Below are 24,067 nucleotides of genomic sequence, written 5' to 3'. Positions count from 1 at the left end.
TTCTGAAATGTAATCAGAGAAAGCAGCCTTGCTTATACTGAGGTAATTTCAAACATAAGGATTCTTCTAGAATGGTGTGCATCAGTGACAGCTAGAAGTTTGCTGAACACAGTAACCAAAACCATCCTACTTTCCTTTTCTTCTTCAAAAAGAATCATGTACAGTATAGCCACATACCTTGAGAATTTGCTACAAGAAAAACAGTGCAATTAGCAAGCATGTATTAGATAAAAGCATTTAAGCATATTAAACATGAATTTCCATAAATACTCACCATCGTTTCCAGCAGAGAGTGATCTCAGTGGTATTTGCCACTGCATAGCTATTTCTCAGAAGGAGCTCATTTTGGAAGATGTGGACTATGACTTTGGAAATACAGCTCTGATTTCAACATATGAAAAAGCAAGGAATTTGGCAAATTGCTGTAACTCAGGTGCTATTATTTTAAACAGCTCTGCTAAATAGTAAAATTAACGAACCAAAACATTAACAAGAGATCTTTTGTTAACTCAAATTTTAACTGTGCCAACAGACAGACTGACCATGCTTTACAGCAATTTGATAAATTGCTTGCTTCTTCCACCTGTTGTATTCAGCTCACAGATGCATTCTGCAACATGAAAACTCGACTGATAATTCTTCTGTCATTTTAAGATACTTCTGCTTTTGTGTAGTTGACTTACGTTGGAGGATGCTGCTAGCTGACAACATATGAAACCAAACCTGGGACCTCTGGAGCTTAGCGCATGAGACCCCTACTGCTTGAACCAAATGCCAGGTGCCTCGCAGGGTACGTCTAGACTGCGAGGATCTATTGGAAGGAGATACAGAGAATGCAGAATGCATTTTGTGAATCTTTTTCCAATACTTCGGTCGGAAGAGGCTTTTCTGACATGTGGCCCGTCTAGAGAAGGCCAAATTTTGGGAAAAAAACCTCTCTTTTGAAAGCCCCCTTCTTCCTTGTGGAATGAGGAATACAGGGGCTTCCGAAAGAGCGCTTTTGCTCTTCCACAAAAAAAAGCAAAAGAGCAAACGGGCTCCCTGGATGCGGCAGAGTTTTTTTGGGATACCTCTGTTATCCCAAAAGCCCCCCTCAGTCTAGCTGTACCCTCAGCTAAGGCTCATTCTTTCTTTCTGTAAGTGGTCTAGGTGCCACTACATGGGACAGCAGATGTGTGTTACAATAATAAGTTGTTTATGAAGCAAAAACACATCGCAGACTGCTAAAGGACATATCAGCTGTCCTGCATTCTGACTGAAGCAATTAAACTCATTTAAGGAATAAGATAACAAAGAATACAAGCCACCATCCAAAGCATAGGCCACACAGAAGGCCTGAACAAGAACTAACTCAGTGAGGAGGAGGAGGAGGAGGAGGAGGAGAATATCCCTGGGAAAGGGTTGTGGTGTTATTTGGAACGTAGCTGTGTGCCATGAGAAAGGCACAGAAACACTGACAGCAAGGAAGCCTAGAGTTGCATGCTGACAACTCAGTCAAGACAGTTACGTGTCAGACATTTTGAAGTGCTTTAATCTCACCGAGGAAATAAAGGAAGCTTGTAAACGCAAAGTATTATTTATTCTTGGTATTGTTAATTTCTGAGCTGGCATGTTCTTTGGTTTCTTGCCATTAGAAATGCAGAGGGAAGCAGAAATAAAATCACCATCCATGCAATGAAATTGATTATTTCAATTATACAGAACGCCAGTGCTTTCCATTGCACACATACCCATTTGCATAGCTTCTCCCACCTCAGGCCACTTTACCTTCACTCCTGTCTGTGATACAACAGTCTCCCAGCTGAGCTCTTTTAACATCCCCAGAGGTTCTTCCGTTTTCCGCCTTCATGCAGTCATCGAGAGGGGGAAATGGCAAGGAGGAGTAATCAATTCTTTCCATGTGGTTATAGAAACCAGGGATCAGGAAGGTGATGTTCTAAAATACAGAGTACTACATTATGAACCACCCTGATACCTCACTGGTTGGTGACAGATGGTGATAACCTGTGCTGGTGCAGAAAGCAATTCAATTTGACCCTTGCTAGAAGTCAGACAAATGTGAGCCACAACAGTGATGGATGGTGGAAGGTGACAGTCTCCTCCCGCATCCTTAACATTTGCTCTTGTCCTTTGGCAGTTCTTTGTTCACCAGTTAATTATGTACCAACAACCACCCCACGCTTACAGCAGTTCTAACACAGCAAGCAAAATGGATTCTTTTGCTGATAAACTTGAGCTCACTAAGATACACCAATCATTTTGGGGAATAGCAGGGGCAAGGATGCAGGCCTCACCTTTCCCAGCAGCTCCTTTTTCTCATATCCAAAGAGAATCGAAGCAAAACTGTTGTTGATGCCATAGATGGTTCCATCTGGCTGGAGTGTGATAAGCCCACTGATGGTGGTGAAAACCCAGAGAGTGGCGGAGTAAGAACAGTCAGTGCAAGATCCTGTCTTGCACTCCTGTAGGAGTCCATCCTCAATCACTGGGACTTGGACCTCATCAGGAAAACTAGCCCTCAGCTTTAAACTGACAGGAAACGATGTGCCCTCTCTGGCTCGACACACAGATCTCTGGATCTTCAGATTCTAAAAAAAGAAACACTTTTGTTTCCATTACAACATGCACAGGAAAGCTTTTGTGGGCTGGGTGTGGGGTGATGTGTTACTTCACTAGCAGAGAGCCTGCAGTGAAAGCCCTGGCTCATTACCTAGCTAGGAAGCACCTGAACATCAGGCAACACCTCTACAGCCATTATCAGGAGACTAGTGCTCAATCTGCCACCAGAGGCTCTTTATTTTTTCCCAACTAGCGAAGCCCTGTGCATATGAAATATGAAGACTATGCAGTATTTATACCACAAGGGAGAAGGCAAGAAACAGTTTTGTTGCTAGACCATACAGTACCTTTGGAATTTGCTTGCCAGGAGGAGGGATCTGCAGAGAAGGAATCAGGTCTTTTATGTCATTCCCCACTATTTCTTCCAAGGATGTGTAACCATGAAGGTGAGCAAAAAGAAGGTCACATGATATAATCTCTCCCTTAAAAAAAGTTGACATGGCCATTGTAATTGTAATTGTAATGTTTTAATGGATTTAACCACAGACCACACCATTCCCAAACAGCAGTTTATGCTAATATCAAACCACTTGTCTGCAGGTACCCATGAAGAGAGACAATGCCAATAACAACCATTCACCCGGTGAGCAGATGTGGCGTAGTACAGCACGCCACTGACACTATTTTCATGCATGGAAACCGCTACTTTGTAGCTAAAATCCACGTGAGGCAAATAGAAAAACAGAATCTGTATTTCCCCCAGAATTTTCCCCAGCACAAAGCATTTGTATACAAAGATTTACAACTAGGCCCGCTAGAGTACTGCCAGTGAATTATCCATTCCACTGCAAAGTGTCCCTGAGGAAAGGCCACTCAGCTGATCATGGTAGAAAGTGCAGGTGAAGACTGAGAAGAACTTGCAGAGCTACGTGGGAGAAACTCGCAGAGTCCGCCCACACTTCCCCTGTGCAACATACAGCTTTGATATTCATGAGTATTGCATTGTCTGTTAAGGTTACTAAGACTCCCTCGCTTGCACAAAAGCTCTGTTATGTCAAATGGCTGTCACGTTGTGTGACTAAGAGAACACTCACATCACTTTTGAAGGAAACAGAGGCAGAGAGCTTTTCCACCGGTTCCAGTACAACCACACAGCACCACTTTTCCTCACTTCTCATTCTCCTCATCCAGACTGAGACAGGGATCTTCTCATTGCTGCGGTCTATAACATCCACCTGTTAATAGGAATCAGCATTAAATACAGCACAACAGCATGTCTCTTTTTACCTACCAACAGCTTCAGGTCAACGAGAGCTGAATAACTGGTCTGAGATGTGTCTCTCTTGCTATTAGAAATGCAAGATAAAGGATCTTTCTAGTAATTTTTCAGATGGGGGCAAAGGGAAAAAAGACAGTTCCTCTTGTGTGCTCCAAAACATTCAGTTACCCAGGAACCTCCATTGTACCACAGGGAATTTGACGGACAGTTCCAGGCAGGGCGACAGGATTGTAAAGCGAAGCTGAGCTGTCATATCCGAGATGAACTACAAGTGAAACGATGTGGACATCTTGGGGGAACACCGCTATCCTTATAAGGCACTGACACAAAGGAATAATTAGATCAAACTTCCTATTTCTATGTAAATTAAAAAACAAGACAGCAGCTGACACCACACAATGAGGCACTCTCTAGCCAGTGTTACATGTACAACTGGACTAATTTACAACACTCTTGAGGTTGTTCTAAATCACAACAGGAGCTTGGACCAGCAAACAATTATGCGAGACAAAGCAACGCATTTGTACACCCTGTCCCTTCACTACACTTGGTGATCTTTGGCTGCAGCCCAAGATCTGACTTATTCCCTATTTCCCTTTCAGTGTACAGGCATTCACATCAACACTCCAAACAATGAGATCACAGCACGCTCAATGCATGCCTAATACAAATGTATAAATATGCAGCTTGCATATTGTATCTCCAATACTGCAGCTTTGCTGAAATGCTCTCACCCATAAAGTAATTTGAGTTGCTCAGCCATTGAAACAGCATGTAATATTAAAACTGCTCTGTTCCTGAAGAACAGCTTTGTTTTTAAACCCCACCCCCGACATGCACAATCAACACGGAGTGCTCGGTGACATCCAGCGCCTTTACTTTGTTGCAAGAAAGACGGCTTTTGTATAAAGGGCTGAAGATTTGAGATAGCTCACTGATCACACACGCCATGTTGTTTTTTTCAGCCTCAGAAAAAAGTTCACGGTGTTCCCAACTTTTGCATGCCTTTTCCAAGTGATACTCCAACACCACACATTGAAAGATGCATTCCTGATAGCCGGGAATCTCAGTAAGTTACAATAGCTCTTCTTGAAAGGCTGCTGTTTTGGCTATTAGTGGAGATGAACCAGCAGACTCAACTTCAATGGGAGCTTTGGCATTTTTGCAGTTAAAATTAATAGTTTCATTTCTTGTTGGAATAGAGTCCTCTGAAATAAGAGAATTATTTCATATAAGGTTTACTCATGATTCTCCTTGCCCTATTCATGTCAAGCATTACTAATTTTGTAACAGGAAGGGTTTATGCATTTACACCATACCACACCACAAAAAGTCTCTAAAATATATTTGATTGCACCTATTGAGTTGCACAGCTGCCAAAAATGCTAATTTTTTTCCTGAGGCCTCAGCCAACCGAACCTTCACATTTCTCCCTAAACTTGTTTTTAGGCCTGGTATTGTATATCTCTTTAAAAAGAGCAGACCTGCTGAGAGGATATGAGCTCATTTTACCCTCCAGAATATTCACGCACACAACCTGGTGGACAACAGCAGTTCAAAAGGCTTTTTCTGAGACATTTCCCTCAGACATTTCCACCTACTTTATGATTTATTATACTCCCTTGAAGGCAAGATATCACTTGTTCAGTGAAGTGGTTTTCCATATATTTCCTCGGATATTTCATGGCATTTCACGACTTTGATAACTATTCCAATTAATGAAAGACAATTTAAGAACTTTTTAAAAAATTACATCGAGGCAGCCTTTGGGAACTTTGCATTAGTATTAAATGTTCCCTCTTGAGCCATTAGCATGCGTTCTCTATCTAGTGTCCATTATGAATTCATTTGAGCAAGTCATCCTGACTACGCAAGTTGACACAAGGAAAAAAAACCTCCCAAATGGACTTCATAAGTCAGAATTCAAAAGGCAAAAGCAACGTCCCTACTGTCACACAGTGACAAAAGGTGACCTCTAACCTAGGGACATGTACTGGCAGCCTAGATGACACTGAGGAGTTAAAATGAAATTATCACACAAGTGTACTTCTGTAAGGCATTATTTGCTTGACCATCTCACACACCACTGTTCCAGAAACCATAGCTGCACATCCATTGGCCTCCACGTGTTCCTCCGCTAGGGCCTCCACTACACCCCGAGTACATTTGGATATCAGCTGGGACAGCTTCTGGCCAATCAGCTCCTGACTACTGTACCCAAGGAGCTTGCAGGCTTTGTCATTGGCAATGAGAATCTAGAAGAGAGAGAAAAGAATGCAATAAGAATTGTATTCGAATTCTCTGCCTGGATGGCCAGGCTAGTATTTTGTTATGTTGCATCTTCTCTCGATGGAAGTTGAAAATGTCAGGGCCTACTTTTATTCTGAAACATGCTACATATTTCCCTTCATACCCAGTAGAATTCCAGAATCTGTTTAGATTTTCTGCCAATCTGCTACTTCAGTCACTTATCTGATAAATGACACCAAGATATTGCTTTGCTTTGCTTTTCTCCCCCTTCTTATATACAACAGTTAATTGGCTTGTGAAAATAAAACCATCTTGCTGAATACAATTATGTTACATTTACAAGTAAATCCTAAATGGTCTATAGTTTTAGGTACATATAACAGGAGAAACAGTGAATCAGCAACCTGAAAACTAGAAATCCAAAATCCAATTAGCTAACCCTTTCTTTTAACTTAATGACAGTTCCTTTAAATTGACTGCAATGAAATAATCCAGTTGGCACAATGAAAGGGTGCTTTTCAAACCACAGTTCAGCATACTGCAGCTGCAATTGTTGCTTCCCACTCACCAGTCTTTTTTGTTTTAAATAAAATTATTTGCTCCAGACCTTCAAAAGGTTCATTAACCACACGGTGTCTTAGGTTCTTTGCACCACAAAGAGCATTTTAGACACTCAGTGTCTGCATGTGGAAAGCCTAAACTGCCATCTAGATACTCTGGCCATAAGCTAAAACGAATACAGCACTAAGTACAGGGAACTCCATGTTACAATTTGTATTAAAGTTTGCCCTAAAGTTTTATTTCCCCTACTCCAATTGAAAAAGGCTCAGAAGATCAGTGTTGTGGCTGATCTTGTCTTGTGTGTATTTTGCCAATTATAAGCTATATTTGGGATACATAAATCTCACATATTTTAAGACAAGTAAAAATTACACAAGTCTGAATCTACATAAAGCTACATGGCTCATAACAAAACTATACAACACTTGTTTTTAGAGAGTGGTCCTGCTACAACCCTGGTATAGCTGGTACCTCTGTTGTCCTGACATCCACGGTGAAGATGGCTTGATTTGGGTTGCGCACAGCAGCTGGGAGCGACTGGAGGGATTCCTCTACATTCAAGAAGGAAAACGAAGAGGTGCTACTGATGGAATGGGATAAGGAGGAAAGGTCCAAATGAGCCCAAGAGTTACCAAGTTTGCCAGAACAAATGGTGTGAGCAGCCAGTGAAGATAAGCAATAGGAAGTCCATCCATCCTCTAGAAAAAGGAGAAAAAGATGAACATCTCTGTAGCTAAAGGAGTCTGTTAAAAAAAAACATTTAGTAGGGAGACAATTTTCAGGTCAAGATCAACCACTAATTAAAGAACAAAATTTAAAAAACAATGAATAGTCCTGCAGTGCCTTAAAGACCAACAAAAAATGTGGATGGTATCATGAGCTTTCATGGGCACAACCCACTTCTTCAAAGCTCATGATACCAGCTACATTTTTTGTTAGTCTCTAAGGTGCTGCAGGACTATTCATTGTTTTTTAAGTTTTTTCTATTACAGACTAACACAGCTACTGCTCTGAAGCTTTTTCACCAATTAAAGAAAGTATCAAGTAGTTTAGTCTTAAAATGTAAGGTTTATGGATTTAAAGAAAGATTTTCAAAGTATATTATTAGAAATGTGTTCAATGTTTTTAATGTTAATAAGAACAGTTGTTTGGCTCAGATATACGTATTCCAGCACCTATGACTCAAAGTCTGGAAAAATGCCATGTTACTAGTTTTCATGCACTACCTCAGAAGTCTATTTTCTTTTGGCCATGCTGAGAAAAGAGCAAATTCTGATTTTTTTAAATATCTGTTTTAATAAACAAAGCTATTATTATTATACATACACAGTGCCCCATTAATTATTTATGTAGTCAGAAACTAGTTTATTTGCTGCTTATATCCACAGCAGCACTGGAACTGGTGAGGAAGCACTGATCGCCCACCTATACTTATGACTAAAACCAAACAGAATCTGTAGGGCACATCTTGCCAAGTGACGATGCTGAAATTCTCAAAAGTGCTATGTCAAAAGAGAGGTACTTCAGGAAATATCATAGTGTCACCTATAAAGTAACTTCACTCCACAAAGAACAAGCAGCTTTCAGGGGCAGGCAGTACTGGGGTAGGCGTAGGGTACGTAAACCATTATTCTGGGTTTAGTAGTAGTCAAATTCCTTCCCCATCCCCATTTCTGTTCTAGGTTCAACCTCCTCCTCACCCCGCCTTGCTACAACTTTCTGAACACATTCTCTTTTTATTTTTTTAAATTGCTTCTTTAACTGTGTCATTCTTAATTTATGGGGGAAGTTTCAAGGCATTGGAAAGAACAGACATCTTGATTGGTATATTCACATTGCCAGACTCAGAGTGTTGAGTGGTAATCACCAGACAAAGAAGTTTTACTCTGGCAGAGCCTGGAAAGCCCACTTTTTCTACACTTGATGGTCCAGGGATAGGATCTACTCAGCTCATCAGAGTCACTCAGTCCTGGAAAAGGTAATCCTAAAGAAGTGCACAAACAGCCATCTTCGGAAGAGACACAATCCTGGGTTGCCATATTCAGAATGTGGCTGGAACACCACAGCTAGCAAGCCACCTACAATGGAAATAGAGAGGAGACCAATGAGATGGATGATAGAGAACCCTCCAAGGCATACGGGCAGCTACCAACATTCCCCAGTTTGCACCATGAAAAATAAAAACGAGGTAAAGAGAGAACAAGATTTCCCAAAGAGAGACTGGCCTTTAGTGTGGTTCTCCACTGCTCACACAATCCTTTGACTGTTGTTTCAGTAATAGATCGTTCCCTAAAAGAGAGACTATCTCCTCAATCTTTACTATGTAGGATTAGCTATCTAGAAGTTTCCAAATTTGCAATGGAACAGAAAATAAATGCCACACGCTACATTCAGTGTCTCTCCTTTACTGATAGCACTTTCTTTAAACAGCAGGACTGTGTCTACATTGGCATCCCTTTCCGGAAAAGGGATGCTAATGAGACACTTCGGAATTGCAAATCTGCGGGGGATTTAAATATCCCCCGCGGCATTTGCATTTACATGGCTACAGCTTTTTTCCGGCTCGGGGTTTTTGCCGGAGAAAAGCGCCAGTGTAGACGCGACTCTCCGGAAAATAAGCCCTATTCCGGAAGATCCCTTATTACTAGGAACCCACACCCAACACAACAAACACCCCATATCTCCCATACAGCCCAGGAGCATCACCTAAGGTGGGTGGGCGGTGCCAGCGGATGCAGGGACCAGCTGGCAAAAGTCATGCCCAGCCCGAGCCCCAAACTAACCCCTGACCCGGTCCCCTACCGGCCACTGTCCCCCAAACTGCCCCCGCCCCCCAAACTACCCCTGACCCGGTCCCCTACTGGCCACTGTCCCCCAAACTGCCCCTGCCCCCCAAACTGCCCCTGACCCGGTCCCCTACTGGCCCCTGCCCCCCAAACTGCCCCCCAACCCCCAAACTGCCCCCGGCCTGGTCCCCTACTGGCCCCTGCCCCCCAAACTGACCCCCACCCCCCAAACTGCCCCCGGCCTGGTCCCCTACTGGCCCCTGCCCCCCAAGCTGCCCCCACCCCCAAGCTGTCCCCCACCCCCCAAACTGCCCCCGGCCTGGTCCCCTACTGGCCCCTGCCCCCCAAACTGCCCCCCACCCCCCAAACTGCCCCGGCCTGGTCCCCTACTGGCCCCTGCCCCCCAAACTGCCCCCCACCCCCCAAACTGCCCCCGGCCTGGTCCCCTACTGGCCCCTGCCCCCCAAACTGCCCCCCACCCCCCAAACTGCCCCCGGCCTGGTCCCCTACTGGCCCCTGCCCCCCAAACTGCCCCCCACCCCCCAAACTGCCCCCGGCCTGGTCCCCTACTGGCCCCTGCCCCCCAAACTGCCCCCCACCCCCCAAACTGCCCCCGGCCTGGTCCCCTACTGGCCCCTGCCCCCCAAACTGCCCCCCACCCCCCAAACTGCCCCCAGCCTGGTCCCCTACTGCCCCCCACCCCACAAACTGCCCCGGCTTGGTCCCCTACTGGCCCCCGCCCCCCAAACTGCCCCCCACCCCCCAAACTGCCCCGGCTTGGTCCCCTACTGGCCCCCGCCCCCCAAACTGCCCCCACCCCCCAAACTGCCCCCGGCCTGGTCCCCTACTGGCCCCTGCCCCCCAAACTGCCCCCACCCCCCAAACTGCCCCCGGCCTGGTCCCCTACTGGCCCCTGCCCCCCAAACTGCCCCCGCCCCCCAAACTGCCCCCGGCCTGGTCCCCTACTGGCCCCTGCCCCCCAAACTGCCCCCCACCCCCCAAACTGCCCCCGGCCTGGTCCCCTACTGGCCCCTGCCCCCCAAACTGCCCCCGCCCCCCAAACTGCCCCCGGCCTGGTCCCCTACTGCCCCCGCCCCCCAAACTGCCCCCCACCCCCCAAACTGCCCCGGCCTGGTCCCCTACTGGCCCCTGCCCCCCAAACTGCCCCCCACCCCCCAAACTGCCCCCGGCCTGGTCCCCTACTGGCCCCCGCCCCCCAAACTGCCCCGGCCTGGTCCCCTACCGGCCCCGCACGTTAGCGCCCAGGGCAGAGAGGGAAGCACCAGCCGCACCACGGCCAATCAAAACGCGGAGAACCGAAGCCGGTTCGGACTGACAGCGAAACGAGCCAATCGGCTCACGAGGCGGTGCTCACACACCGGCCGCTAACGGCAAAATTCGCGCGTAAATGGTTGCTAGGGACGCGTTGCGCTCGGACTACGGCACGTCAGAGGAGTCAAACGTAATTCAGCATTTCCGAGCGCGCCCCGCCCCCCGCAGCAGAGCTGGGGCGAGCTGAACGAGACCGCGGCAGCGCTAGCCGGGGGGCGGGGCTACGCCAGAGCGGGGCGGGCACCTGCCCCATTCACAGGCCAGTCCTCGCCCCGCCCCCAGGCACCTCCCGCCCCGCCCTGACCTACCCCTCACCGGCACCTCCCGCCCCGCCCTGACCTACCCCTCACCGGCACCTCCCGCCCCGCCCTGCTCCGCCCCCAGGCACCTCCCGCCCCGCCCTGCCCCGCCCCTCACAGGCACCTCCCGCCCCCAGCCGGGACACCTCCCGCCCCGCCCTGACCTGCCCCTCACAGACACCTCCCGCCCCGCCCTGACCTGCCCCTCACAGACACCTCCCGCCCCGCCCTGACCTGCCCCCAGGCACCTCCCGCCCCCAACCGGGACACTGCCCGCCCCGCCCTGACCTGCCCCCAGGCACCTCCCCCCCCCGCCCCCAGCCGGGACACTGCCCGCCCCACTCTGACCTGTCCCCAGGCACCTCCCGTCCCCAGCCGGGACACTGCCCGCCCCGCCCTGCCCCGCCCCTCACAGGCACCTCCCGCCCCCAGCCGGGACACTGCCCGCCCCACTCTGACCTGTCCCCAGGCACCTCCCGTCCCCAGCCGGGACACTGCCCGCCCCGCCCTGCCCCGCCCCTCACAGGCACCTCCCGCCCCCAGCCGGGACACTGCCCGCCCCGCCCTGACCTGCCCCCAGGCACCTCCCGCCCCCAGCCGGGACACTGCCCGCCCCACTCTGACCTGTCCCCAGGCACCTCCCGTCCCCAGCCGGGACACTGCCCGCCCCGCCCTGCCCCGCCCCTCACAGGCACCTCCCGCCCCCAGCCGGGACACTGCCCGCCCCACTCTGACCTGTCCCCAGGCACCTCCCGCCCCCAACCGGGACACTGCCCGCCCCGCCCTGCCCCGCCCCTCACAGGCACCTCCCGCCCCGCCCTGACCTGCCCCTCACAGGCACCTCCCGCCCCCAGCCGGGACACTGCCCGCCCCGCCCTGCCCCGCCCCTCACAGGCACCTCCCGCCCCGCCCTGACCTGCCCCTCACCGGCACCTCCCGCCCCCAGCCGGGACACTGCCCGCCCCGCCCTGCCCCGCCCCTCACAGGCACCTTCCGCCCCCAGCCGGGACACTGCCCGCCCCGCCCCTCACAGGCACCTCCCGTCCCCAGCCGGGACACTGCTCGCCCCACTCTGACCTGCCCCCAGGCACCTCCCGCCCCCAGCCGGGACACTGCCTGCCCCGCTCTGACCTGCCCCCAGGCACCTCCCGCCCCCAACCGGGACACTGCCCGCTCCGCCCTGACCTGCCCCCAGGCACCTCCCGCTCCCACCCGGGACACTGCCCGCCCCGCTCTGACCTGCCCCTCACAGGCACCTCGCTCCGCTTGCGGTCAGTCGAGGGGCCAGCAGCTCTGTGCACATTCACGGTAAGACCCCTGGCTGCTTCCTTTTAGCCAGCCAATCTTCCGGGGCCTATAGGCGTCAGCGCTGCCTGGTTGCTTTTCTCTTTGATATTTTCATTCCCTCCGCTCCTTGTTCCCCACCCCCTTCTCCCTTCTTCATGTTGGGTCTGCACACCCTAAACTCCTAGCTCCATCCATCTGAAGGAGTGGGCTGTGCCGAAAGCTCATGACCCAGCTACATGTTGTGTTAGCTGCTAAAGTCCTGGAATCCCAGTTCATCCACAAATTCAATTCACATGCTAATGGACTCACTGGTGATGTGGGTTGCTGGGGACTCTACGTACTGAATAACCACTGAAGGTGCTAACAGCTCCCTGAGCGGTATCCTGTCCTTTTCATAGGTGTTCATTTTTTAATTGTATCCTTTGGTATATATGGTTGTGACTATTTTCTTCCACTATTTGATCTGAGGAAGTGGGTCTGGCCCACGAAAGCTCATCATCTAATAAACCATCTTGTTAGTCTTTAAAGTGCTACCTAGTCCTGTATTTTGTTTCAGCTACCCCAGACTAACACGGCTACATTTCTATCACTATTCTTCCTATTTTAGGAATCTATCTATTGATTTTGATCTGCTTAGGTTTAAGTACCCATTCTCCAGATACTTAATGATGCTCTATCTCCCACCTCCTCCCTTTTTCTCTCTCACCCCTCCCCTTCCCCTCTCCTAGGGTATGTCTACACTACCCTCCTAGTTCGAACTAGGAGGGTAATGTAGGCATACCGCACTTGCAAATGAAGCCTGGGATTTGAATTTCCTGGGCTTCATTTGCATAAGCTGGGCGCCGCCATTTTTAAATCCCAGCTCGTTCGAATCCCGTGCTGCGCGGCACGGACTAGGTAGTTCGGACTAGGCTTCCTAGTCCGAACTACCGTTACTCCTCATTCCACGAGGATGAATGTGTCATATTAGCTATCTTGCACTGCCCAGGGCTGCAATCGTGGGGGAGGGAGACAAAGGGGGCAGTTGCCCTGGGACCCATCCATTTAAAAGGGCCTGGGGCTCTCGGCTGCCATCGTTGGTACCGTGGTGGCAATAGCAGCCAGAGTCCTGGGCCTTTGAAATCACTGCTGGAACTGTGCTCGGCATAGCCCGGGTGGCACTGAGGCTGAAGGCTGGCTGCCCCTCGCCTCACCCTTTCCCGAAGTGCCACCCCTTCCAGCGGTCCTGAACAGAGCCCCCCCACACACATAGCCCAGGCTTCAGTGAAATCTGTCACCAGCCCCAGTTGGGTCCTACACGTGTGGATAAATCCCTGTAATATTATATTTTGTATTAAGATCTTGTCCTTTTAGATATGTCTTTGTTAAGTGTTCTTATAGAATCTCTGTAAGAAAAAAAATGTCTTTTGAGCTCTTCCCTTTCCTTGATTGCCCTGTTGAAATGAATGAGGTGTGAATGGAGAATGAAAGGGGAGCACCTCCAGCAGCAGTTGCAAGGGTGGAGAAGATCTGGGAGCCAGATCTAAGACAATACCTGGGCAGTGAGCTCATTAAGAAGACCAGACATACAGACACCTTGGGAGTCAAGCAGCAAGTGCCTGCCCTTGGAAGAACTCTCTTTGAAGCAGCATTAAGAAAGGCGAGGTGATGACTAATTGGCTGCATGAGAGGGATAAATAGGAGGCATCTTGCAGCGGGACCCCAGGTTTTCATCTTGTCCACATGGGAGCATAGATCTGGATCAGCAGAAGCTGGGCTCCACCCCTCCCCCATCTAACTCACCTGGCCAGTACAGTTAGGGGGAGCAACTTTTGGTAACAACAAGACGGGGGGAGAGGGAGAGAGAGAGAGAGAGAGAGAGAGAGAGAGAGAGAGAGAGAGAGAGAGAGTGTGTGTCATATGCATATGATAAGTATTGATTGATCTATGGATGTTCAATAAAAGTGGCATGTTACCTTATCCCCCTGAAAAAGATCCCGAGTACTTCTTTTAAGTACAACACAAGTGCCTATCACATGTGGCTTACCTCCAGTGCATCAGCTGTCCCCAGAGCAACTGTGAGGGGGAAAAGCGGCACTAGACTCTCAAACTCACACTTAAACTTACAAAAGACACAAAAGCCCTATCACCTGTGGCCGGACACTTGGAACAGAGTGATCGCTCCACAGCCAAATTCTCAGTCCCCTGTCCTCCAAAGAAAGCTGCGCATCGGGCCCCGAGCTGCCCCTGCACCCCGAGCTGTCCTGCGCCCCTATGCCCCAAGCTGCCCCTATGCCCCAAGCTGCCCCTGCGCCCCGAGCTGTCCTGCGCCCCTATGCCACAAGCTGCCCCTGCACCCCGAGCTGTCCTGCGCCCCTGTGCCCCAAGCTGCCCCTGCGCCCCAAGCTGCCCCTGCGCCCCTTTGCCCCGAGCTGCCCCTATGCCCCAAGCTGCCCCTGCACCCCGAGCTGCCCCTATGCCCCAAGCTGCCCCTGCACCCCAAGCTGTCCTGCGCCCCTATGCCACAAGCTGCCCCTGCACCCCGAGCTGTCCTGCGCCCCTATGCCACAAGCTGCCCCTGCGCCCCTTTGCCCCGAGCTGCCCCTATGCCCCAAGCTGCCCCTGCACCCCGAGCTGCCCCTATGCCCCAAGCTGCCCCTGCACCCCGAGCTGCCCCTATGCCCCAAGCTGCCCCTGCACCCCGAGCTGTCCTGCGCCCCCATGCCACAAGCTGCCCCTGCGCCGCAAGCTGCCCCCGCGCCCCTATGCCCCGAGCTGCCCCCGCGCCGCCCCCGCGCCCCGCCCTGCCCCTGCTGCCCCGCCCAACGCGCCTGGCCCGGGCAGACCCTGGCGCTGCGGCTCATGGCCACGCGCCTCCCCCAGGGCTGAGCCCGGCCCCACGCGGCTCGCAGGGCAGGGGCCGCGGCCAATGGAGCAGCGGGGGCGGGGCCAACCTCACCTCTCCGTACGCCGGCCAGGGCCGCCCTCTGCGCGCTAGCGGGGAACTACAGCTCCCAGCAGGCTGCGGAAATGCTGCGCATGCGCCTGGGCTCCCGCCCGCCTCGCGGTGGCAGCAGCGGCGCGGATTGGCGGCAATCCTTGCCCTGCTCAGGCAGCTGATTGGTTGTGGCCGTTGCCGTGCCGGGGCGGGGGCGGGCCCAGAAAAGCGACATGGCGGCGGAGAGCGGAGAGGGGCCGCTGCAGGAGATGATGGAGGGTGAGAGCCCGGCCGCGGCGGGGGAGCGAGCCCCGCCCCATGCAGGGGTGGGGGGGGGCCGGGAAGGGGCCGAGGAAGGGGGCTGGGGGAGGGGGGGCGAGGGGGGCTGAGGGTGGGGGGGCGGGGAAGGGGCTGAGGGAGGGTGGGTGAGGGGGGCCGAGGGAGGGGCTGAGGGAGGGGGGCGGGGAAGGGGCTGAGGGTGGGGGGCCGAGGGAGGGGCTGAGGGAGGGAGGGGCGAGGGGGGGCTGAGGGAGGGAGGGAGGGAGGGGGGCGGGGAAGGGGCTGAGGGTGGGGGGGCGGGGAAGGGGCTGAGGGAGGGTGGGTGAGGGGGGGCGGGGAAGAGGCTGAGGGCGGGGGGCGGGGAAGGGGCTGAGGGAGGGGGGCGGGCAAGGGGCTGAGGGTGGGGGGGCGAGGGGTGCGGGGAAGGGGCTGAGGGCGGGGGTGAGGGGCTGAGGGCGGGGGACATGCCTGCAGTGGCCAAGCCCAGGCTGGGAGTGGCGGGGAAGCTGTGGGCGGGGGCGATGCTCGGGGCATCAGGCGAAGTGGGGTGACTGGGATGGGCCTGCGGAGAGGGGCAGGGGGCGCAGCGGCTTGTAGCCAAAGGGGTGACCCAGGGGAGGTGTGAAGGGCGGGTTTGAGCAGAACTTTGTGTTTGGGTCCCTCTGGGAGTAGCGGGTGCTCTGCTTGTTGTGGGTTTGGACAGCTGGTGCTTGCGGGCTGGAGATGGAGATATTGTAGTGGGAAAAATAGGGGAGCAGGCCCTATTCCATCTCTGGGTCTGGGTGCTCTTGGTGAAGTTGCTTGTGCTTTTTATGAATCACCTTTTATTAGAAAGATGGGGAGTGTTGAGAGGCCAATGAATCACTGTACAGTATGTCTGTTGATCTTCAGATAAAAAGTGCTAAAGAAACATAGCTTATTTTGTATTATGTGGGGAACAACAGAGGGTCACTCAGCACCTTCCAATTGGAAAAATATAAAAATGTGTCATGTAGAAACATGATTGAATCATCTGCCCTCTTGCTGTCCCCTCCCCAAAATGGGGTAGTGCCATATTTAAAGTCAGTCACAGTCAAATACAGATCTGTCCAAATCTTTGAGGAAGATGAACCTTGGTGTCCAAGAGACCCTGTACTCTACACTGAATTGAAGAAGGCAATTAATGCATTTGTGAAGTGATCTTGTGAGTTGTTGCTGAGGAGCTGAGGCGGTCTTGTGATAAGGAATGGGTGTCCTGCAGGTATTTTTGAAGTCTTTACTGCTGCAGTACCTTTCATCAGTGGTATTAGTCTGGAAAATATCATCATTGTAATTAATCTTTGAGTGTCACAGTTCTAATTCCATCGCCTTAATCTTTGGATTTTCACTCAATTGATCTAAGAAATTTCCTTTTTCCTCCAGTCTTCTTCCCAGATTGTTGGTTTAGGAAGATGTGAAGGGAGGAAAAAGTCCTTCAAAAAATCAAAGTATAAACAAGGGGTAAGAGGTCTTTTATTTAAGACTAAACCTTTAATTTAGTGAATTTAGGATCTCTACTAACCTCAGTGGTTTATGTGAATCTTGGTTATTGTATCTACTCACTGCTACTGTTTTCTGAAAGTGGCCTAAGACTGACATTATGTGTCTTGAACAGTTGACAGACGGGTAGAGTCTGAAGAGTCAGGAGATGAAGAAGGAAAGAAGCAAGCAGGTTGCATAGTAACAGACCTCAGCCAGCAGAGCTTGAAAGATGAGCAGAACGGGGAGAACTTAACAGGTACCTAATCAAGCTAAATCTTCATTTTAAGGATGGACTTCTTAATGCCAAGTGTAATAAAATATACTGTTTCCAATTTTGCATTTATTCTGAACATTTATTTGGTTTTAGTTAACTAATTATATCTGCCCCATGAATCTATCTTTAATTCTGGTCTTTTTCTTGTACCGTTTAAAAATGTATTTGTTTACAAACATATTTGACTTTAAGAGAAATCTTCAAAGAGTTTACAGCTAGCAGTGTAAAATCCCAGTTAATCAGTTAACTGGTTAGGCTAACTGTGAGGCTAACTTAAAGTTTAACGTTTAACCAGCTAACTGACTAAGCAGGATCCAAGCTTGGGACCGCTACAGCCCAAATGGAGCAGCCTCCAGCCCCTGTAGAGCAGTCTCTGTCTGCACGTGGGGAGCTGCTCCAGCCCTTACCAGTTACCTCCCAACTTGGTTAATCGTTATCTCCCATTTCAGGTAATGCTTACTGGTTACCCAATTAACCTTTCACATCCTCTATATACAGAAAGGGTCTCAAACTTGGCCTGTGGACCATCTATGGCCCAAGCAGCTTCACAGTCTGGCTTGGGAGTCCCTGTAACCTGGTGTCCATACACATCCTCCAAACTCCATCCCTTCCAGCCTGCCCTCTGTTTCCCCCCCCCCCCCCATTGCACCAAGTAACCTGAGGAATGCAGCCTTAGGGATTTGGGGGGAAGAGGGGTCTGGCACAAGGTGGCAGTAGGGGTCAGGCTCACCATGGCAAGGAGTGCATCCCCTGCTGCCACCCTGCGCCAGCTAATCCCCTGATAATCCACAAGGCTGTGTACCTTGGGGGACGGGATTTGAGGGAAAGGGGTGCAATGAGGGGTGGAGATACTGGGGATGGGGCAGGGTTTAGGGAGCGGGTACAGACTCATACTGCCCCTTCGGGCCACAGGGGTTCCCGAGCCGGATTATGAAACTGCTTAGGCCATAAATGGCCCACAAGTCATGAGTTTGAGATCCTGGATCTCCCAATAAGCTCCCAATTTATACTGTTTCCTTCAGTATTTTTATCTTTCCATCCAAAGCTACCAGTTTTAAAAATACAAATACCTATCTTCTGCCTTGGTTGACATATCTGTAGTTAGAAGAAACTGGCTGGCTGGATTTGAGTTACACCACTGAAAGGTAAACTTAAATGTGGATAGCTTAAGCAGCTGAGAATTCACATGCACTCAGTTCTCTAAGGCAGTGTTTCTCAACCTTTTTTAATATAAAGTACCCCTTTTTCAAAACCAAAATAAGTACCCCTAGTACCTACAGTTTTCAGACACACAATGGTTTTTCTGCCATTGGAACACATTTGTTTAAACAACTTAATCATAGCCAGGTGAGCGATGAAATTTTTGAATGTAAAAAGTACAAAAATAATAAAAATGCTGTAAGACTTAAAACAAAAAATCAGTTTTCTCCAAATTTCAGTGATGTTGACTCTACCTTCCCAGACTTCTCTCAAGTACCCCAAAGGGTACTTGTACCATTGTTTGAGAAACACTGCGCTAAGAAATAGCGGATGCAGTTTTAAATGACTTAATTGTAAGCAATCTGATAGCTTTTCATGTATTTGCAATTAAAGAAAAGTGCAGTTATACCTGTAATTACATTTGCCTGTAACACTGGACTTACATAAACTAGTAGTTTTGTAATGTGAAAGTAGGTTCTCTGAAAGACCGACACACAGACTCTGTAGATTTTTGTACTTTGCAATCAGCTAAGTTACACAAAAACTCTGTTGGCAGCTCTATGAACCTAGAGAATTTAAAAAAAAAAAGTGCTAAACCACCAATATTAGCTAATCTTAATGCACACAGGTTAAAGTGCAATTCTAATCTTAGCAATGATTGTAAAAATACCAGTGTAGGGTGATGCATTTGATGTCTGTCACAGATGCTATATCACTTTTGCTCAGTTGGCAAGTAAAAACATGTTGCTTTTTTATCGACTGCATTGGTTCGGAAAATCAAGCATGGTTTTTCTGGCTCCAGTCTCACCACATCTATGAAAAGTTTCCACAATTGGGCCATAGTATTTCTGTTGATGCAGAGGCCAGTATTGGACATACAGTGCTAATGATTGTAAAGACCAGTAAAACCCTACTTTTGTTAGAAAAAATAAGCAAATTCGACAGCTTGCCTAGGCAGCGTTCACTCTAATTTTTTATGTCTGTGTGCAGAATGCATTTTGTTATGCACCAATATGGAGATGTGACACATCACCTCAGTAGTGGTGCACATAAGATTCATTCTTCACATGAATGATCTGTGGCAGGGGTAAGGGCGAGAGGTTCAGAGTGTGGGAAGGGGCCCGGTGTTGGGCAGGTGAGGCCTCTGCCTGGGGTGGGGCTGAGGATGAGGTGTTTGGGGTACAGGCGGGCCCTCTAGGCTGGGGCCAAGGGATATGGAATGTGGAAGCAGACTTGGGGCAGGAAGTTGAGGTGGAGGTGCGGGGTCTTGGTGGGAGTTAAGGTGCAGGATGGGGGTCAGGTTGAGGTGTGGGGTCTAGAAGGGAGCTAGGTTGCTGGAGTGAGCTTAGGGCTGGGGCTCTGGGTTAGGGTTTGGGGACTGGGTGGGAGTTAGGGAGTAGGAGTGCTGGAGAGAACTCAGAGTTGGGCCTGGGGATTGGTGTGCAGGGTGCCTACTTGGGGCAGCTTCTGTTTGCTGGTAGGGAACAGCCTGCACTGCCCCCTGCTCACCTGCCAATAGGAGCTGTGGGAGCAGAGCCTTCAGGTGCGGGCAGCCAGGGGCGGACTTTCCTGGTGCTCCTGGCAATTTGCTCCAGCAGGAAGGGCTGTCCCAAAACACAGGGGATTTACAGGCTGCAGTCCCTAATGCCCCTTTCTTAATCTGACTCTGCTGCTGGGGCCAGGAGAGGGGGTGTCTCCACCGAGCGTGGCAGCTCTGTGCCTGGCAGTCCTGAGCCCCTGCGCACGGCTTATTGGGCAGCGGCACCGCTGCACAGCGTAGCAGGAGCCCTGCCCCTGCACAGTAGCTCTGCTGGTGCTGTTTGTATAACTCACTTTGCAGAGTAGAGAGACATTATAAGATTCCTAAAGCAGTGTTGTCACCTGTGCTTTACATGGATAGCTATGTCTAGTTAGACTATTGAATGTGTAATCCATCTTGGAATCCTCGGGCTGGAAGAGACCTCAGGAGGTCAGCAAGTCCAGCCCCCTGCCCAAGGCAGGACCAATCCCAACTCAATCAACCCAGCCAGGGCTTTGTCAAGCTGGAACTTAAACACCTCTAGGGATGGAGACTCCACTACTTCCCTAGGTAACCCATTCCAGTGCTTCACCACCCTCCTAGTGAAATAGTTTTTCCTAATTTCCAACCTAGAGCTCCCCCTCTGTAACTTGAGACCACTGCTCCTTGTTCTGCCATCCCTCACTACTGTGAACAGCCTTTCTCCTCCATCTTAATACCTAGGCTGAAGAATGTTGGGAAGTCAGCTGTGGTACATAAACCCTAACTGTTGCATTTCCTGCCGTGGTGTATTTGGTTAAAAATAGAGTGTCTGGAGGCTGTTAGACTAGATATATATTCCTACTTGAGAATGACAGCTATGAAATACACTGTGTCGACCCTGTTAGAAGATTGCCATGAAATAGATAAATCCATGATCTATTGATTTCTAATTTCACTTACTTGTGACAGCTAAAAGTCCCCCAACTTTCCTATTTCATGGGAATTCTCTAGTGGCCCTATTGTTCTTCGAGGCCACTCTGTCTCTTAACCTATGGGAAAGTAGGTCATGTGCAGTGTTTGCTGTGACTACAATGGGGATAAGCATTTGAGAGCGAGGAGATTAGGAGGAGGAGGGAAGGAGAAGGCTTCGTGCTGTCCCCTAAAGTTTAAAACAAAAAAAACCCCCAACTCCTCTTGAAATATTTTAGCTAGCTTAATTATGTATTGATAACTCTTGCTCTGGCTCTAACACCGGAGTGCTTTAAATAGCATGACTTGAAGTAACTAAGGCAACCCAGCTTTGCAAGCAGATAGATACAGAACATATAGGAATATGTTTAACAATTAAACCTTGTATTTAACGTGGTGTGTGAATCCCAAACCACTGTAACAGTTGGGAACTCTAAAGATTGTCTCTAATGTGCCATAAACACAATAAATGCTACTCTGGTGACAAGTTGTATTGGCACTTGTTTGGGATAACATGAATTAAATACAAGTAGCAAAATCAAGCAGGCAGCCATGTTTTTGCCAGTGAAATCTTTATCCATGCACACAATGCCAACATAACATATTCAAGTATGTTGAGTGTTCTGGGAAGGGCAGTTCTGTACTGGTGTGAGCTTTTGTCATTAAGAGGTTCCATTAGCTTATTGATTTAAGCACAGCGCAAAGTCAGATGTGGTTTCTGTACCTCTCTTTGCCACAGAATTTGGGTGTGGCCTTGGTTAACCATCTTACCTATGTGGCTTATTGTACCAAAGTCAAACCGTGTTGTTAAAACCCCACGAAAGTCCCTGTCCAAATATCTGTTCAGTTCACTTATGTCAAGCATTCTAAGTCCCAGCTAGTATTGCCACATACATTAACATGTTAAGTAACCCTGTCTTAATACAGGGGGAATGTTAGTTGCATGTGAGATCTCAAATGCTTGTTGCCCTGCAGTTCTGTGCTTGGCAGGCTGTAAATTCAATTGTGCTGTTTGTTGCAGCATAATTTGTTAGGGCTGAGGCTGTTGATAGTTTGGCAGCCATTTTTACTCTAGTCGTCCACAGAACGTGTACATCTTTGGCAGTAGCAGAGCAGGCGGCTGCATACTGTTCTAGCACTGTGATTCAGCCCAAGCCGGAAGGGATCGCTTGGAAGGATCACAAGATAATTCAGCCATCGGCTTCTGCTGAGGCTGCCAACCAGCACACCCATTGGTGTTCGTTCTTTGTGATGCCACTCAGAGCAACTCCCTTACCACACACTTGGTTAGCAAGCTGTGGGCATTGCTCCTTTATTCTGCATTCAGATTAGAAGGACAGACGGCAAAGACTCCATACCATAGACCGATTTCCCTGAGTCCTCCCGGTCGGAATGGACGGAATAGGGGCAGTAGTAACAGTATATCGCAGAATTCGGGAATATTAGCTGGTCTGTCTGCGAGACTCTGAGTTTAGCTCTCTACCCTGCTGCACTGGACAGTATATCGGGTGTGTCTGTGAAATACGCTTGTCTAGCGCTGTTGGATATTACTCATTTGAATGGATGGTTGGTTGAACTAAGTACAAATGGGATCAGGTTAGGGATGTAAGTGATTAGTCGACTACCCAATAAGCATACACTTATTGCTTAGTCAAGTAGTGACTTGACTAGTCGCTCTCCCCTTCACCCCCTCACTCCCCTCCTCATCAGAGAGAGGCGATGGGGGAGCAGGAGCTGGTGCTGTGGGGAGCTGGCTTAAAAGCTGGTTTACCCCAGCACTGTCTCCAGGGGGGAGAAGGGGAGGCAAAGGCGCAGTGGGGACTGGCGCCAGTCCCGACTGCTGCGCCTCTCCCTTTGAAATGTACAAGAGCTGCCTATGGCTCTTGTACATTTCAAAGGAAGAGGCACTGGGGGAAGCGGGACCAAAGAGCAGTCCCCTCTGGTGAGGGTTCCCAGCTGTGCCTCTCTCTTTGCCTACGGCTCTCCTGTAGTTCAGCTCTTGTACGTTTCAAAGGCAGAGGTGCAGTGGGATTGGGAGTGCCCCTCTTACCAGCTATGGAGTAGTCAGTGGAAATTCCATCCTCTACTCGGCTAGCTGATGAATCTAAATGCAGCATCCCTAGACAAGATGCTATTGAAGGGACTAATGGAGTGAGATTGCATAAAGCAATGCAAAGATTCATCTGACGTCTGTGTGCTCAGCGGTAGTTAACAATTCCTGTGGGCTTCCTTCAGCTGAAGGGAACCATAGACTTGAAATGTAACCTGTTCATATGGTGTAGATCTGTCTTTTGAAATAGTATACTGAAACTGATGCACCCAGCCGCACTTGTCACCAGATAGGAGACATATGACTTGTTCAATGTGAATCTAGTCACTAAACACCTCTCCCTCTAACGCAGTGCAAGAAATGCGTGAAAATACTGGGCTGCGTTCCAGAGATGTAAAAGCATTCCTCAGAACATGACCTGCGTAAAAAAATGCTGCATTCTAAAATATTGGTGTGCTCACTTCAAAAAGAAAAAGCATTAAAAAAATCAGTAATGTATTCCTGCTTTCAGTTTTTATGGAAGAAAAGAATAAGGCTGGAATGCTTCAGGTAATTGAACTAGGGATATAATTGTGTGGTCGGTTAACTGATAAACACAAGCGTATAGGTTAATGCTATAGACAACACGTTTCATTCCCACCGCCCACCAGTACGTTTTATGGCAGGCAGCCCAGCTCAGTCCTGGCTCACGCCGGGTCCAGGAGCTCAGACCCGCTCTACACTGCAGCTGCTGCCATCCTGCACTGCTGCCTCTTTATCAGAGGCAGCAGCACAGAGTGACAGGCAGCCAGTCCGCAGGGGGAGCTGGTTTTTAAACTAGCGCCTGGCACCCTGCGCTGCCTCTGATTATGGGGCAGCAGCGCGGAATGGCAGGGGGCTCCTTGGGAGTGAGGCCAGAGCACACTGGCTGCCGGCCCCGCCCCCGGGGACTCTAGAATAGTCGACTAACCGCTAAGAATTCACGAGGTTACTCGACTAGTCAATTAACCGATATTTAACATCCCTAAATTGAACATGCAGGCTC

The 24,067-nt window shown here is 49.9% G+C and overlaps 2 protein-coding genes across 4 annotated transcripts in view; one reads left to right on the top strand and one right to left on the bottom strand.

The window, feature by feature from the left end:
• Nucleotides 1-9,509, bottom strand: part of PASK (PAS domain containing serine/threonine kinase) — a 31,851-nt gene extending 22,342 nt beyond the window's left edge. The window contains 8 exon segments of the mRNA XM_089780974.1: nucleotides 1,768-1,936; nucleotides 2,295-2,588; nucleotides 2,907-3,041; nucleotides 3,654-3,794; nucleotides 5,923-6,093; nucleotides 7,121-7,347; nucleotides 8,517-8,727; nucleotides 9,356-9,509. Coding sequence (XP_089637100.1) covers nucleotides 1,768-1,936; nucleotides 2,295-2,588; nucleotides 2,907-3,041; nucleotides 3,654-3,794; nucleotides 5,923-6,093; nucleotides 7,121-7,347; nucleotides 8,517-8,688 — 1,309 coding nt within the window. The 5' untranslated portion in view covers nucleotides 8,689-8,727; nucleotides 9,356-9,509.
• Nucleotides 9,510-15,394: 5,885 nt separating this feature from the next.
• Nucleotides 15,395-24,067, top strand: part of PPP1R7 (protein phosphatase 1 regulatory subunit 7) — a 28,699-nt gene continuing 20,026 nt past the window's right edge. For 2 of the 3 annotated variants that reach the window (XM_075914549.2, XM_075914548.2), the window contains exons 1-2: nucleotides 15,395-15,549; nucleotides 17,183-17,305. In XM_075914549.2, coding sequence (XP_075770664.1) covers nucleotides 15,504-15,549; nucleotides 17,183-17,305 — 169 coding nt within the window. In that variant the 5' untranslated portion in view covers nucleotides 15,395-15,503. Of the gene's footprint in view, nucleotides 15,550-16,950; nucleotides 17,029-17,182; nucleotides 17,306-24,067 lie in introns of all 3 variants that reach the window. The other variant, XM_075914550.2, reaches the window with a different exon arrangement.

Source organism: Pelodiscus sinensis, chromosome 10 (assembly GCF_052426305.1).
Source record: "Pelodiscus sinensis isolate ZL-2025 chromosome 10, ASM5242630v1, whole genome shotgun sequence".
NCBI lineage: Eukaryota > Metazoa > Chordata > Testudines > Trionychidae > Pelodiscus > Pelodiscus sinensis.
The sequence above is the reverse complement of the archived record's forward strand: the minus strand, read 5'-3'. Positions and strand labels throughout refer to the sequence as shown.